At 41.5% G+C, this 16754-nt stretch overlaps 1 protein-coding gene across 1 annotated transcript; it reads right to left on the minus strand.

The window, feature by feature from the left end:
• Nucleotides 1-259: 259 nt before the first annotated feature.
• On the minus strand, nt 260-1255 carry NEUROD4 (neuronal differentiation 4). The gene has a single exon (XM_046658907.1). The coding sequence runs from the start codon at nt 1253-1255 to the stop codon at nt 260-262; it is 996 nt and encodes a 331-aa protein (XP_046514863.1).
• Between the last annotated feature and the right edge of the window lie 15499 nt (nt 1256-16754).

Consider the following 16754-nt stretch of genomic DNA (forward strand, 5'->3'; position numbering starts at 1 on the left):
GGGCTTCTGTTCTATTTCTCCATGATTGTAAACAATCAAATAATTTCACTTGAGGACCCTAAATAAAGGAATCAATACAGTTTGAGAACTTGATGAGATGAGAGAGTGACAGGTGTAGGAGGTCCTAAATAGACTGAGACTATCATGTTTGACATGCATATATCTGTAGCATTCCTCTAAGGTCTTTGAATTTCAGCTCAACCACTTGAATTATGGGAAACATCTCTATACCATCCTCTAAAATGCTGGTCTTACTGCCCTAATCAGTAAAGATTGTATTGAGTTGGGCCCCAATGCCATGGTGGGGGTAGGAATCATAGGACATATCTATGGGAACATCATAGCGGGGAGTACCAGCCTGAAAGGCAGTTGAATGCACATGTCCTGAGCTTAGACTTGAAGAGGGGTAATGTGGCATGAAGCTGTAGGATTTATCCAGGTCAGGAGAGCCATCTTGCTTCAAGGAGAAGTTCCCACTGATGCTCAGGGGTGGAGTAAGTGGAGCCTCATAAGGTGGTGTGCTACAGTCAGGTGGATGGCTCCCAAAGGATGATTCTCCCAAATTCTTGAATACTGGGGGTTTCAGATTAATAAGATGTGTTTCCATATGGCCATAAGGAGGGCTGGGAAGCCCAGGAGATTGGTAGTTGAAGTTGTGGACAGAGATGGCAGAGTCACAAATAGGAGATTTCTCCTCATGCTTCTCCAGGAGGACAGACTGAGAGCCAAGTTGGAGGCATCCAGCCACCAGGTTGCTTGTGGGCTGAGAGAGCCCTTTACAGAGCATCTCTACAAAGCCTTTCCCTTCAGGTGTCTGTCCAGTTTCCAGGACCTCAGACAAAGCCCAAATATAGTTCCTGGCCAGTCTAAGAGTCTCTATCTTGGAGAGCTTTTGAGTCTTAGAGTAACATGGCATGACTCTCCTCAGGTTGTCCAGGGCGTCATTCAGGCCATGCATCCGGGTCCGTTCTCTAGCATTGGCCTTGACTCTTCGAGCCCTAAATCTCTCAAGACGAGCTTTTGTCATCTTCTTTTTCTTGGGACCTCTTCTCTTAGGCTTCTCTCCATCTTCTTCTTCATCATCTTCTTCCTCAATACTGTCATGCTCTTCAGCTAAGCTGCCAAGAATCCCATAAACAGCTGATCTTCTCTCCTCCTCTTTCATCTCATTCTGAGAGCCCAGCCCTTTGTCCATCCATGATGGTGTATTGACCAACTCTGTCATCTCCTTGGGTTTCACATAAGTTTTTGCCATTTCCAGATTCTGGAAAAGGAAACAGCAATTGTTAGTGCCTGTGAATATCTGATTTTATTTAAAACTAAATTTTCTTCTCATATCTTGGATATAAAGTACAGAATTTTATTGGGATTCAATTTACAATTATCTAGTCCAAGTCCTCCATGCTAAATAACTAATCTAAGACTCAAATAAATGCCCGAGTGACTCACTTAACTATGGCACATTGTAAGAAAATCAACTATAGAAAAAGGAAACTAACTTGATTATTCATTGCAGTGCCGGTGCCTAACTCTTTTTATTCTCAGTTTCTTTATCTCATAAATATTTTATGCAAAAATAACTGGTATACCAGTCAAAACATATTATCCTTTCTTCCCAGAATTCAGATCATAAAGGAAAATAGATGTGGTGGGCATACAAATTATTGTCCAAATAGAGAAACTTCTGAAAGTGAAAGAGGATGCTAACTAATTATAAATATATAATATGCATAAAATAATTATAATTATTGCAAGATTTAAAAAGCATATCAAACAATAAAATAAGTAAACTGTTGTATATTTACACCATAATATAAACAAAAAACTGTGGTGAGATCATTCAAGACTACTCTGTGGTGCTCAGACTCTGTTTAGAGAGGTATCTCATACATCTAACCTATAACATCCCATGTTTCCCATTGACTCTGCCAACTGTTTGCTTCAAGCATCTCCTAGGAAAGAGCCACACCACAACTGGCTGGTACACTGCTCTACCAGGAAATATTTCTCTCACTATCATTAGAAGAGAGTTTGTATTTTTTTTCCAGCAAGCACACTGTGCTCTGTCTAGTGTTGGTGGTGTTGGAGGTGTTAGTGACATGGTGTCTAGAAAGGATCAGGAAAGGAGAGGAGGATTACCACTGATCATCTTTCAAATTCACCCTTATGTTAAAGTGAGAACACTTTTCATTGCATGTGCATCTCACACCAACAGACGAAAAGATGGCAGCAGCTAGAATTAGACGCCAGAGGTCTACCAAATCTATTTAAGATTATTTTAGTGTAACTATTATAATACTACTTCACTAAAAATGAAAAGCCTGGAACAAACGCTAAGCTTAACAGAGCATGGTGACTGAAGACATAAGCAAAGACTATTTCAGACAAACATGGAAATAGCCTATTTTAATTCACTTACCTAACAGGTACTGTTTAATCAGAATTTTCTATGACAAATTTGCAATTTGAAAACCAGAACAGACGGGTGGTTTAGTAAACATTCTGCATTCAATTCTGGAAAAGCTTGAATCGGTTTGAGATTTGTTGATCAATTTTTGGTATATAATTTACCAAATAAAATTATCTGGTAAGCTTCACTGGGGCATCCCAGTTTGCCAGCTAGTCTTTGAAATGTTAAACCCTCCATCACCTTTGTATATCAGAAAGGGGAGAGCGTGATAAATGTCTTTTGATCCTTGAAGCTTGAGCCTCAAATCAACGAATGATGGAATTAGTACATAGCTTTTAAAAATATAAATATATGATTTGATTTGTTTCTGGTAATCTGAGCTTGTTTTCCTTGTAACCTCATTTACCTCCTATAAATAATTAATGTTACTGCATTGCAAAAACAACCTAGGTTTCATGTTAATCAGCACGGAAATCATGTCAGCTTGACTTACTCACTTAATAAGGCTTCCTGGGTAAGCAGCTTTATTGAAAACACACATTGGAACCTATTGGTCAACTGGCCGCCCAGGCCAAGTCAGAAAATCCCACTTTTAATATGTATGATGGAGCTTGTATGCTGAGCTGCACTTCTAACTCAGGCAGATATCCAACGGAAGGATGAAGGACCTAATTAACTTTCTGTTAAAGTAGCAGACTTTTCAGAGGCAGGTGCACGCTGAGGCCAAAGAGGATGGAGTGGGCTTGGGAAACCTCATGTTCCACCTGTAATTATAATAACATTTGTGCAGCTTATAGCAAACCTTTGAGGGAAATGGGGACTGTTATGCTCATTTTATAGTTGAAGTCACTGTGGGTCAAGTAGATTAAGTGATGGAAATGCAAAGACACAGAGCTGGTAGAGTAGGACATAAAACCAGTTCTGATTCCCAAATCCTAGGTTTTATGTTTTTTCTCCTTTCTTCTTCCATCACAGCTGCAGGAAGAAAGAAAGGCACTCGGCCTTCAGGAGACCTAAGTCACCAGGAAGCGACCATCATCCAAAAGGAGGCTAGTTTACATGTTCTCTGCAGCGCTTTTTAACTCCCAGATTCCAAGATTCCTTCCCCTTCCAATTTTTTTTTATTTGTATATAAGGGAGATACAGCATTATATTAGTTTCAGGTGTTTCAGGTGTACAACATGTTCCAAATTCTTTTCTTGTCGCTTTCACCTATTTGTTCCCCCTCCTTCTCTTCCTCTGCTTCCTTCTCCTTTTCTCTCCCTTCTCTTTCTCTCATCTCCTCTTCATCATCATCATTATCACTGGGTCATACATGCATGAGGAGGTGAGAAGGAAGGTCCAGAAAGAAGATGCAAGAGAGGGAAGGAGTGGGGCTGGCCCCGTGGCCGAGCGGTTAAGATCGCGCGCTCCGCTGCAGGCGGCCCAGTGTTTCGTTGGTTCGAATCCTGGGCGCGGACATGGCACTGCTCATCAGACCACGCTGAGGCAGCATCCCACATGCCACAACTAGAAGAACCCACAACGAAGAATGCACAACTATGTACTGGGGGGCTTTGGGGAGAAAAAGGAAAAAATAAAATCTTTAAAAAAAAAAAAAAAGAGAGAGGGAAGGAGTCTCTTGAATTGCCTCTGAAACTGAGTACCATCCTAGCCTCTGCACTTGACCATTTTTTTAATCATTCCCAGCTCCCTACCTCTGGACTCCAGCCAAGCTCTGTCAATCCTCACCCCCATCAAGAAGTGGGATTAGGAGAATAAAGTAGACTACCCTTTGCCTTTAACATAATTTGATGGTTTCTGTAAGAGTCAAAGAGATGCTTTCAAATCAGATTGTCAGCAGATATGAAGGAAAAGGACCAACTGGCAGTCTCTAAAACAATAAAAAGGGCAACCAATTTTCATCATTGTCCTCTTGCCAACCATGGAAAGGATATAAATGACTCCAGTTTAACTTTCTCTTTTTCCATAGATACTGGTCCGCTAGCTGTAAGAGAATCGCATGGGTACATAGTATGGTTTCAAAGGCATGGAAGCTGGAATAACACACACTCTAGTGCCACCTCTTCTAATTCCTGGTCGTTTATCTCAAACACATCACGTAAGCTCTCTGATCTTCCATTTCCTCTTTGATGAAATAGGGATAAGATATATTTTACCCAGTTCTTGCAAGATAAATCAAAATATAAGAAAAGATTTTATAAACTTTAAATGCTATAAAATGTTATCCATCTTGTGTTTTATCTTGGATTTTCTTATCTAATCCATTTACACACAATTTGCTTATTCAAAAATAAAAATTGTTTCTTAAAGGTGAACAGTAAAAGTAGATTGCATTAACTACTGTGCCACTTATTATCTGGATGGAACCACCTTTGATTTGCTCAGATAATCTGACAATTACCCAATAACCTGCCCTTTGTCCCAGTGTGGCAAGGCAGGACAGCCTCTGGAGTCAAATTACCTGAGTTCAAATTTCAGCTCGACTCTTACTAGATACATGACTTTACGCAAATATCATAAGCTTTCTGCGTTTCAGTCTCCTTCTCTTTAAAGTGGAAATAATAGTAGTCCTACCTCATAGGAGTATTGTGAGTATAAACTGAGGTAATATATTTAAAGACTTTGAGTAGTGCCAGACATCACAAAAGCCATGTAAGTGTTAGGTATCATTGTTCCTAAAGTTCATCATGAGTTTTTCTGGCCACACGGACAAGAAGAGGTATAATTACAATCTGTGCTTGATATTGATTTTATGTTAACAAAGGCCAATGGCTCCATCTCAACACCTATTTTGAAAAATTCCCTGATGAACCCACTCCCCCAATCTCCTAATAAAACTAAATATCAAAGCTCCTATTTTGCTGCAAAGGGTGAGGAATCTGAACTCAGCTGCCTCCATTGGATTGATTAAAACTCTTCCATCATATATAAGAAGGAAGTTAGCCTCTTTCATTCTCTTTTGCAATTGGGAGACAGCAGTTGGCTGGACACTCCTACTCAGTCACATGAATTTTCAGGTTCATTAAGCTTCTGGTGGAATACAGGCAACCCTTGGCACTTGGACACTTTTCCTTTTGTCTTTGATTAAACAATGTTGGGGATATGACTTTCCTACAAGAACCAAGTGCCAGAGCTCTGAGCAGAAAACCGAAGAGTCTCTCAAACAGAAGTAAAAGCCAAGACTCCTCAAAGATAAAGAAAAAAAAACTTTTCCTCTGACTTTTTCTACCTAAATATCTTCAATGCGTCAAAAAGGTTAGCAGGAAAGAAAAGAAGTCAAGCATCCAGATTTAGATTTGAAAGTTGAAAACGTGTGTGGTGTAGTTCTGAGTTTTGATCAAGGAAACCAACTTGGTTCCCTCCAGAACAGGTGCCTAATTCTATCATGGCTTTTAGCCTGTTCATGAACCGGCTCAGAGGTGTGTCGAAGTCGAAATCCTCTTTCATCACTCACTTATTAAATGAGCAAAGGAAAATTATTTCAATTCTTTTACCATTATGGAAAAATGGAAATGATATTTTCATCTTTCTTATCTCATTTAGAAGCTTTTACAAACAGCAAAGAGATAATGCAAGCACAAGTACTTTGTAAAGTTGTTACACAAATGTAAGAGTTGGCAATTGTTTTATGGAAGTTGCATGGGAAAGTCCATAGCAATCTTTCACAAAGTGTGTTGATACATCATTTTTAGGTTTCTTTGATTCCTAGAAAAGAAATTAACTCTCAAAATATACATGAAGCAGACTCCTGTATGACAAAAATCAAGGAATACTGGCTCTGGAGGCAGAATCCAATTCCCGCCCCCTCCGCAAAGCACATTCTGATTCTTAGCTTTGATCCTGGAATTTGGATTTCCTGACGCATCTACACAATATAATAGAGTTTCTCTCCTTTTTAAAGGACCCTTCTGTGAAATTTCAAGTTTAGCCAATCCTCTCAAATTCAAAATTTTCTCCCACTTTTTTTGTTTGTTTGTTTTTTAACCTGTTCTAGCAAAATGTTTGCTTGGGCAATGATTGTGACTACCCAATACTTTTATTACTGGGTCTGAGGTCATTGGGCATTACTATCATTTGGAGCTCTCCCAGAATGTGAGCTATAACTTTTACTAAATTTTGATTCTCTGTGGAGAAGTTTCAATTGATGAACAAGTAAGTAAGTAGCACCTGCATGTGTGTTTGGAGTGATTAGACAGTGTCTTTCCTCTTAAAAGCTGATTGTACTCACTTCACCTAATCCTATGACTAAATCTTAAATACAGCAGGAAGGGGACTATCCAGTCCAGTTTCTAGGGAATCTAAGAACCAGACAGACTAAATGCTTTGCTCATATTTGCAGTCTTTGCACTGAAAAGACAGAATGCAGACCATGGTGCTCACAAGTTGCACTGCCTGGAAACAGCCAGTAGGCTGTTCTGTGCTCTCCATGGACAACCCTTTATCTTCTACCACTTTCCCTCTTGATTAATACTTGTACACACACACACATAAGCGCGCATGCAAGCACGCCTTGTCCAGCATAGCCATGTCATAATTCAGTTCTCATAGCCTCAGATCCTAATGGTGAACTTTGCAAACAGAAGTTATTCAATCCTTTAGTTTTCCCTCCATGCTCTTCAGCACTTCATTTCTGGTCCCTCTGTCAAAAAGTGAGGGAGGCGTTTTACATTTACTAGTACTTTTATGAATACATTTTTGGGGGGTGTGAATGGTAAGTGAGAGGCTGAGGAGGCAAAAATATGCATGGACAATTTTCTCTTCTGATTTCCCATCTGAAAGAGCTGAGGAAAAGGGAAATTCCCCTGCTCTATTCCAATTATCCAAGGATTTTAGGGGGCAATGGTGAGAATATACTGCATTGCTTTCCAACATCTTCTCTCATTCCCTATTCTATTTTCATTCCCCTTCCCCCCCCCCCCCCCCCCCCCCCGCATAGCCCTAAAATGCTATGAGCAGATGGTGGGTTGGGCCAATTCTTCCCATCTGCTTGCTGAGCTACCTCAGAAAAGCAGTTAAACTTTGTGGACTTTTTTTTCCTGCATTAATAAAATGGAAGGATGTGTTACTTTATAAAAATGATTCAGAGTATCTGAGTTTCACTTTGGGTGACAAGTGCTATGGAAACTAGTGAAATTATTAAAGTTTTAATATCTGTCCCTAAGTGTTCTGACTCTCCTTGTTTCTCTGTTCAAGTTTCCTAAATCCTTCTCCCTCCTCGCTTAGCCCAGAAGAGACTTACCTCACCCCAGCTGCTCCTCTAGGTCTGTGGGAACTTCCCACTGAAACGTTAGTAGTCCCCATGCCACCCCATCCACTGGCTCACCTCTGTCAGTGGCAGTCCGTGGCGTGAGCTCTGTGAACCTGTGTCCTGGAGGAAACTCAGAGAAGACAAGTCTCCCTGACCGTCTGATCACAGGAGAAAGAGATGCTTTTAACGATCCATGTTAAACCCGGCGTGCCCCTTAGGAATGCCACCAGGTCTGGTTTCTCTGCCTGCTACTTGTTCTACTCCTTCCTTGGAGTTCTGTATGCTCCTCCAGGAGCCTTCGGACTGACGTCCCCGTTGCAGCTGGTTTAGTTGGCCTTCAGTACCTCCTCCCCCTGGTTAGTTCCCGGAGTGGAGCTTTCAGCACCACAGCCTCTGGGCAGCTCCTGCTCTCTGGCCGGAGCCTCCAAGTCGCAGCAGTTTTGATTGCTTTCTCGCTGACCAGGGAGGGGTGACGCTGCCCTGGGTCTAACTCCTCCCCTTTCCCGGCGAAAGACACGCCTACCTCAAAGGCTCCACTGGCCAAGTCCAGTTTAGCCATCCATTCGTTTGTTTAAACGGGGATAGATGTTGGTAGAAGCGGAATATAGGAGGGGAGTTGCTGAAGTTGAGAGGTAAAGAAAAAGAGGACTGGAAATGTTTGGGGTTAAAAGGTCAGAAATGGGAGTGGAGTAATGTGGGCAGAATTCGGAAAGAGAGCTGGAGGTAGAATTGAAGAGAGAGCCAAGAAGGGCAAATGAAAATGCTGGCCCGGGCCCGAAGAGTCAGAAAGTGAGAAAGATAGCTGCCCAGGACATGGCATCATTGACCGTTACCTGACACTGTTGTATTGCTGTCTTTGGCTTTAAAACTTCAAAATTCCCAAAGTAGAAGGAAGAAGTCTCTCCTCTCCCTTCTTTTCACAGGTCAAATTTATTCCCATTTAAAACCTTTTCATTTTGATTAATGAATACAGACAAAGCCATATCTGTACTTGCTGTATTGTTCTTTCAACTTTTCTGTCTGTTTGAGATTTATAAAAACAAAAAGCAAATGAATGAAATCTTTCATTTTAAGGACACTTAGCTCCTTGAATTACAAACCGAGATCCACTACTGTTTTTCAAAAGTATATCATTAAGCATTCAGGTAGAAAAGTCCACCTAAGTGGTAATGAACTTGGAAGGAAATAAGGGTCATGTAAGTCCTAACATTGTCGCAGTATTAGAAGTCAGATTAAATTGCTAGAAGAGAAGAAGAAAACTACATCTGGGAAGATTTAAAGAAAATACATGGATTTGCTTTATGACAGAGAGCTGTGGACCAAGCTACCAAGTCAATCAGTGGAATCTTCATTTTACAGATTGTCAAATTTGGAAGACTATCTTGTGTAAAACTTGACCAAAATCATGTAAAAAATTGTGAGTTCATTTTAAGATGTGAAGGATTTTGTCACCTTCTAGTGATTCTGAGGAGAGGAAGGGTACCCGGATTAAGGAATTGGCTAAAGGATCTTCAGTATTCAACTTTACTTCCAGCATCAGTTTTCACATCTGTAAAATGACCTGATCACTGAAGTTTTTTCCATCAGTAGCAAGGTAGAATTCTGAGTCCAAGCTCAACCGTTTTTTCCTTTTTTTTTTGAAATTAACTTGAAGGAAATTCCTCAAAGTTTTTGGAAGTCACTTGTTCTACCAATGTAACTGGCTCGTGTGTCTAATAGAGATGAGGAGTTATAGATATGTCTTGAGTGCAAGGAAAGGTGCAGAAAGTTGAAATAAAAGAGTTTTATTGCCAATAGAGCTTAAAGGAATATTTTAGGTTTGAAATAGTTAATTTTTTTTAAATTCTGATATAGGTGTCATGTGACTACGTCCTTCACAGAAAACCAGAAAATAAAAATTAACATCTTTTTTCAGTTTTCATAGGAAGTTGTTCATCTTCAGCAAAGCTTTAAGCTCTTACTAATCTTTTCTGCGCCCCCTATCCAGGAAATATCTGCTCAGCAAAATACACTTTATTTTCAGAGTAATTAAAGAACATATGCTAGAAATAATGGATTTCTGAAACCCAAATCAGAATCCACTCGCGACCAGAGGAAATTTATCTATGGAGTAATCTGTGATTAGGATAGAGCTGCGATGAGCGTGTATAGAATAGATTGATGCCCTGCTTTGTGTCTTTGAAATGATGTCCATGGTTAGTTGAGAGCTGATGATGCTGGTGTTGTTGGTATCCTGCCTGTGAAATGTTCAGAGGGCATGGAGGACTAGTGGATTAGCAGAAAGGTGAACACATTGAGACAAAGATGAGGGTGGGGACAGAACATTCTGTGAGGCTCCTTGCTTTCTCTGACAGATGTAAGGGACTGCACACAATAGGATTAGCTCTCAAAACAGGTTCAATTGTGTGTATGTGCGCGTGCAGCCTTGGGAGGGAGTTGAGGAGGGCACTGGATTTTCTTTAGGAGCTGCCTTTTGCAGAGGGATGGATGGATCTATTTCATCAGGGTCACCCTCATCACAACTCCTCGACAGTTATACAGTTGGCTATTCAACTCAGAGAGCAGGAAGGGGCAGGAGGGGTGTGTGCAGTCAGCAGAGGAAAGGGGGCAGTGACTGAATGAAGAGCATTTGCATTCCTTCTCCTCCCCCCACATGGTTCCCGGGCCAGAGGGCCCAATCCCCAGCCCTTCCTTCTTTCTCTGCTGTTTTTTGTAAAGCTCTGAGCTAACCTGTTAGAACCATCTGCTGAGTGGGGAAAACGCAACCAGCGCTGAGTTACTGGCCCACAGGCCCGGAGTCATTGAAGCAGAGAGAAGGGAGGCAACAGGCAGATTTATGGGCAGCAATCTGTTCCCCCCCCCCCCAAAGCCCCTCTGCCAGGAGACAGCTTGATAATCCATCAACCCCACTAATGAATTAATTAGTATTCCCAGTAATCCCAACCCCCAAAGGAGACCTGCCTGTGGGCCCCTAAGGGAGCTAGAAACTGCCTTCTTCGACCAGACACTAAAGACCCAGGACCAAGGCCTGACATTAGGCCCCAGGGTGCTAAGCTGCAAGCCACAGACCCTGTTGTTAATGATCCCCAGATGTCACTCTTTCTCATATTCCCTTGGGAGACAGGAAGCATTTGCTGAATTAAAACCAATACCACCAACAAATAAGAGTCCAGAGCCATAAATCAGGAACTATGGAAAGTAGGACGGCGAACTTCCAGAAAGCAAGGATTCAGGCTTCCCATATTCAGGATAAAACTTAAGCAGATCCTAAAGTTGCTCTCCAGGGATTAGTGTGGGGTTGGGGTCGGGTAGGGATAGGGGCAGAAGGTATAGGAAGCACAGTCTCCGACTCAAGAGGCTCGGTGCTCCAGGGAAATGATACAGGGTCAAAAATAATTGTGAACCAGATTGACACAAAGTGATTTGTGATACGAATCTCTCCTGAATAAAGACTGTAGTAAAATAGAGATGTCAGCTGAGAGTCTGATCAGTCTGGAGACTGGCATCTGGGAGATTCAGCAACCCTCCCTTACAGCTGCAAACTCCTTCATTCTTTTACAAAACTCTGAGATGCCGTGGAGTAGAAAAAGCTTGGGAGTAAAGAAACTTGTCCTAAACATTAGTCTGCCTCTAATCGTGTGGCCGTGATGAGTGATCGAAGTCTTCTGAGCCTCACGTCATCAGTCAATGATTGGGTTGGATGACGATCCCTTAGGTTCCTTCTAGCTCTAATATTCAGTGATGATGACATAGATAAATGTTACAATTCCCATTTGAGAGTGAATAACCCTAGCCTGTTCAAGAGTATGCAGTCTGAGTCTCCAGGTTTGCATAGGGTAAGAAAACAGGTTAGTGACAAAAGTGGGTCTAGAAACCAGGTAATACTTAGGTGTTCTCTCTCCACCCAGATTCCTGGTCTCTTCTGGGAAGGATGCTTGACTCAACCTTCTGCCACTCCATTTGTTCAAGTCCTGTGCATTTGGGATTCAGAGGGCGTACAGAGTAACTCATTCCAGCTACAAAAATTACCTGCATTTGTTAAAAATCTGTTGGGTAACTTCTGCCCATTTGAAAGCTCTGTGCCGTCTGCCTCTAGCATCCTTCTCTACACTTTCTATACCCAATTCCTAAGAGCAAAGTCCTCTACAATTCAATCGAACCCTAACGTTGCCATTTACTAACCATGCAACTTCAGACGCGTTATTTATCTCTCTGGGCCTCGATTTCTTCATCTGTAAATTGAAGATAATAATGCTTATCCCATAAACTTGCTCTGAGGAGTATATATCTCATTCAAGATGAGATAATGTATACAAAGTACCTAGTATGCAGTCTGGCACTTAGCAAGTGCTCAATAAATGGTGGTTATTACTGGTATTTTGTCTTAAACATTTCAATTGTATTTTTCATCCCTTAGAAATCGAGAAAAAACTAATATCAGGATCTCCCTAGAGAGGTCCTCTCCCTATGCTCCTACCTCAAGTATTCCTTTTTTATAGTAATGACCACACTATATTCATTTATCCAACATATGTGTTTTATGCACATTTAAGCCCTAGGCACTGTGCAAATTGCTGGGAATACAGAGCCAATTTCTCTGATTTCTCATTCCTGCCCAATTTTCAATATAATGGCAGAGGGAGAAAACCAAAATATATAAGTATATAGTTCAAAAACTCCACTTCTCTGTGTCTTTATAACATACTGCATGTATTTATGTATGGCTCAAGGAGCCATGTATGGAGCAGAGATGTTCATTGCAGTATTGTTTTTAATAGTGCAAAAGTATATTATCAATATGTTAAATAGCCAGTGGTTTAGCCAAACAGGAGAACACTGATTTGCATGAGATGCTATATATATATATATGAGATATATATGGGATGCTATATATATATATTTTATATATATATATATATACTAACAAGAAATATACTTTTATGTATTTACATGCTGTGAGGGGAAATGTAAAACAATTTGTAGAAATATGAGTTCAATATGATACACTTAATGTTTAAGACGTATACACATACATTAAGTAATAGCTATATTGTACACACACCCACAGAAACAAGCTGTGAGTCTTTTGCTCCAGATATCTCATTACTGAGATTAAGTAGATTGAGATTGGATAGTTATCAAAGGAGATTGTTTTCTTTTTGTACAAGCATAATGTATTCATATATAACATAACTAATGAAAATAAAATTGACATTAAAATAGACTATTTTTAAAATGCCATTCCCCACTCTAGTGAAATTTGTTTTCAAGAAGGATCTGATTCCCCCCAGCCCCAAACACTGGGGTATATGGCGATATGACTCTTCCATGAAAAGGCCACTACAATAGTTCCCACCAACTCTGCCTTCATACACTCAGCCCCAGGAGCATTTGCCAAGTCTTAGGAGCATTCAAACTTTAGGTTGAATTTAAGAGGCTTCAACCTTTTAATTCTTAAGCCCTGAGAAATATCTGTTGGAGGGCAGTGGGGATTTCCTAAGAATCCAGCCTTAATTTATGCCACTGGAAAAAATTAGAATAAAGAAATGAATAAAATCAAGTCTTCTGGGAGGACCAAGCAGAGTACTGCCCTTGGCACTCTCAGATCACAGTCAAAGCTCAATTACTCCAAGGGGACACTGCACCATTACAGAAGTAGCCCCCTTGCATCCACAGTAGTTTCAGTGGTCTGCTCCATTAGGCCGTGCTCCAACCATGTCATCTCTCCTAAGCATTCACCAATTGAATGAGGTAGAAGCCAATGGGAAGAAATTAATTACCAACTGTAATAATTATAGCTAATCCTTGTAGAGCGCTTACCACATGTTAGATGCTGTTTTAAGTGCTTTGCTTGTATTAATTTATTTTATCATCACAACACATTATGAGGTAGGTACTATTATTATTATTATTAATTATTATCTCTATTTTACATATACATTGATTGAATATAGAGAGATTAAATCACTTGCCCAAGGCCACACAGGAATTGATGGTGTACTAAGTGATGGTGCTAGAATTTGGACAGTAGTCCACCTCCACTACACGGCACTACCTTCCTAAAGCAGGCAACCAATAGTTAACTACGCATCCAGAATCTATTCCCTGGAGGCTCCACGAGGGACACTGAAAGTGAAATGATGCAGAGTGGTCTTTCCAGTGTCTCAGCCTGAAGCAGCTGACAGGATGGCATCTTCATCTGGTTCTTCACTGTCCAGGATGTTCAGAAGAATCATGTTTTGCCCACCATACATTTGCCTGAGATTCAATTTCAGGAGAGACTTTTCACCACTACAACTGATAATGTAATATGAGGTGATGGTAGTATCTTGGTCCTTAGATGCTCCTCCAATAGGAGAGACACTCCTCACTCGTCTGGCCTTCCCTGAGCCCCACTCCTCTGCAAAGATATGGCCTGATACAGTATTTTATGAATCCAGCGCAGAGAAAATAACCTCTTTTATGAAAATAAAACATAAAACCTTTAGGATTTGAGCCAGAGTATTGAAAGATGACCATCATGGGAGCTAGCTGTAGAAGCAGGCCGTATACTGTTCACCAGCCTGACACTCATCTTCCAGGTGGGATTTTTCCTTTCTTCCTCTAATTTTAAGGGAACAAAAATACCAACAGAATACAAGAAATATCCCCATAGCCCAGTTCCTGAGTTCTGGAGTCCTTCTTCCACAATCAATGATTTTTCAACCTCAAAGGTCTGGTTGACCTTCTCAGACATTTTTCCCTTCTTCTTGCTCTCCCATTCTTCAAGCTAGAACTGCTGTCATTTCAGGACACTTTAATTCCTGGTATGAGTTAGAAAGGCAGGGAATCAGGTAATATAGAGAATACAGAATTATGATGGCCCTTTGGGGTTCAAAGGTGAGTATTTCAAGATACCAGAATTACAGTGTGGAGAAAGGGTAGGGATAAAGGAGGAAACTGACATTTGCAGTGTGTGTATACCATATGGTTGTTGCATCAGTAGTCTGCACGTATCATCTCCTTTAGAAACACACATAGCCAGCAGTTTCTGTATTTTTACATTGAATTGAGAGCTTTACCTATATTATTTCATTTAATTGCTACATCAACTCTTTGAGACGGGTGCTATTAATGTCACTTTTTTTAACAAATGAGGAGAATGTAGTGCATTAATTCACGCATTCAATAAATATTTAGCTGCTTCCTATGTGCAACAGGCACTGGGGATGTATCAGCAAAAAAAACAGAAAGGACAAATAGCTTGCCCAGGATCACAGAGGCAGGAAATGAATGTTGTGCTTTGAAATCCTGCTTATTGTTATGTCCCTTTCATTTATTTTGATTATTCTATTTTTAATCCTTAACCACTGGGAGGATAGATTTGAATGAAAACTTACCCTAAGTTCACACCCCACGTCCTCCAAGGAGTCACATTGGTTAGATAAAGGGAAGTTAAGGGTCCTAGGTGGTTGCCAGAAAGAGAGATTCTCTGTGACAAGTTGAACAGTCTCCATATCCCACCCCTGCGATCCCCACAAACACAAGAGTGCACACACACACACAGAGACAATACACAACTTTGGGGTTACGTGCCAATTTATTCACGTCCCCACTGACCATAGGTTCTGGTTTGCTAGGACTGTCACAGTTTGCACTGTTTATAAATCAGTTCATGCCTGTTAGTTATTTTTAGAGCCCCTTTAACTTTAAAAATATCCCAGCTTTAATGTTCCTAGTGCTTGCACTCTACACTGAAGTTCCAAACTTGCCCATCCCTGGCCTTTAGGACCCCAGCTCTCTCTTGTTCGTGTTAGTTCACTCCACTATTAAAGAGAAAAAGGCTCCCGCATCTTCTCCCCCAGGCTCAAAAGGATCATGATGAAGGGAGTTGGAGGGGTGTGGAGACATCGTGGGGTGGGGGCTTGATAAAGAAAAGATGATTAAAATGAGAACTGGGAAAGGTAAAGTGACAGAGAGAGGTTGAATAACAAAGACAAAGACAAAACCTCCCTCCACCCCATCCAGTGACGCTGCGAAAAAATATCCCCAGGCTCAGCCTCCTGACATTCAGCCCCCACTCCTTCCACCTTCACCCAGCTGAATCCAGGAGTTAGAAGCCCAAATCCAGCTTTAAGGGTGGGAGCTGTTTATTCCCCCAGGCTAGAAGGGATTTAACGTCTTTAAAGGCTAAATTAAGGCTCTGAATATTTTCTGTGGGTACCAGCTGAGGCCAGGCTAAGACCACTGCACTATCCTCTAGGCACCTCCTACAGTAATTTGTGGGGAGAGCTGCCATATATTATGAGGGGTGTTGGTGAACTCTTTTCCTAGACATTGCTTTTTTTCCCTCAGACAGTTATTTATCTGTGGTATTGAGAATTTAGTCTTGCCTACATTTGAGGATAATTGAAATGCCCCTTGAAATTCCCTGACGCCTTGGGATGTTATGACTCTCTGACCTTCCCTGTCCATATCCTTCCCCTCCCTCCCTCCCTGTTCCAGAAAGATGCCAGCCTCCCGAGATGTGGCTTCTTTTTCCTTTTTCGCTCCCTAACTCCCTCTGCTCTCTCTTCTTCAGGCTCTAAGAGGTCTCCATCCCACTCTCTCAGCCCCCTCCCTACTGTGTGCCCTCTTCCCCCTCCCATCTTTTCCTTCTTTAGTGCACATGCTCCTCAATTTGATTTACTTCTGTACATTGTGTAGCTTTGCAACGGTTGGCCCTGAGAGAGCCCTCAAAGGGAACACTCCATCTGTCAGCCTTTCACCATCCCCTTGCTGGCCTCCAGCCATCGCCCCTCCCCTTCCCCTTCCTCTTCCCGTCCCGCGGGCAGTTCATAAGGGAGCTGGGAGGGATTTAGGCGAATGTCCCCTACCCCACTTCTTCCCACCTCAGCCCTGACTTGAGGGGTTCTTTCCCCTGCTTTCCCCACTCTCCCTCAAAGAAAGCCTTGGAAGTCACAGATGTCAGTGAGAAAGTTCAGTCCAGGGAAGTCGCCTGCGCCCTCTCCGCTGCTGCGATGCCTCATGCTGTATAATTAAGACTCGCTGCTCGACAGTCTATTGGGTTGTCGGTTAAGTCAGGATTAAGCACATCGCCTGTAGGGAGCAATG

The sequence above is a fragment of the Equus quagga genome, chromosome 1, assembly GCF_021613505.1.
Source record: "Equus quagga isolate Etosha38 chromosome 1, UCLA_HA_Equagga_1.0, whole genome shotgun sequence".
NCBI classification, from domain to species: domain Eukaryota; kingdom Metazoa; phylum Chordata; class Mammalia; order Perissodactyla; family Equidae; genus Equus; species Equus quagga.

What these genes read in the sequence shown, in the direction of transcription:
- NEUROD4 (XM_046658907.1), bottom strand. Translation starts at nt 1,255, where the DNA reads ATGGCAAAAACTTATGTGAAACCCAAGGAGATGACAGAGTTGGTCAAT.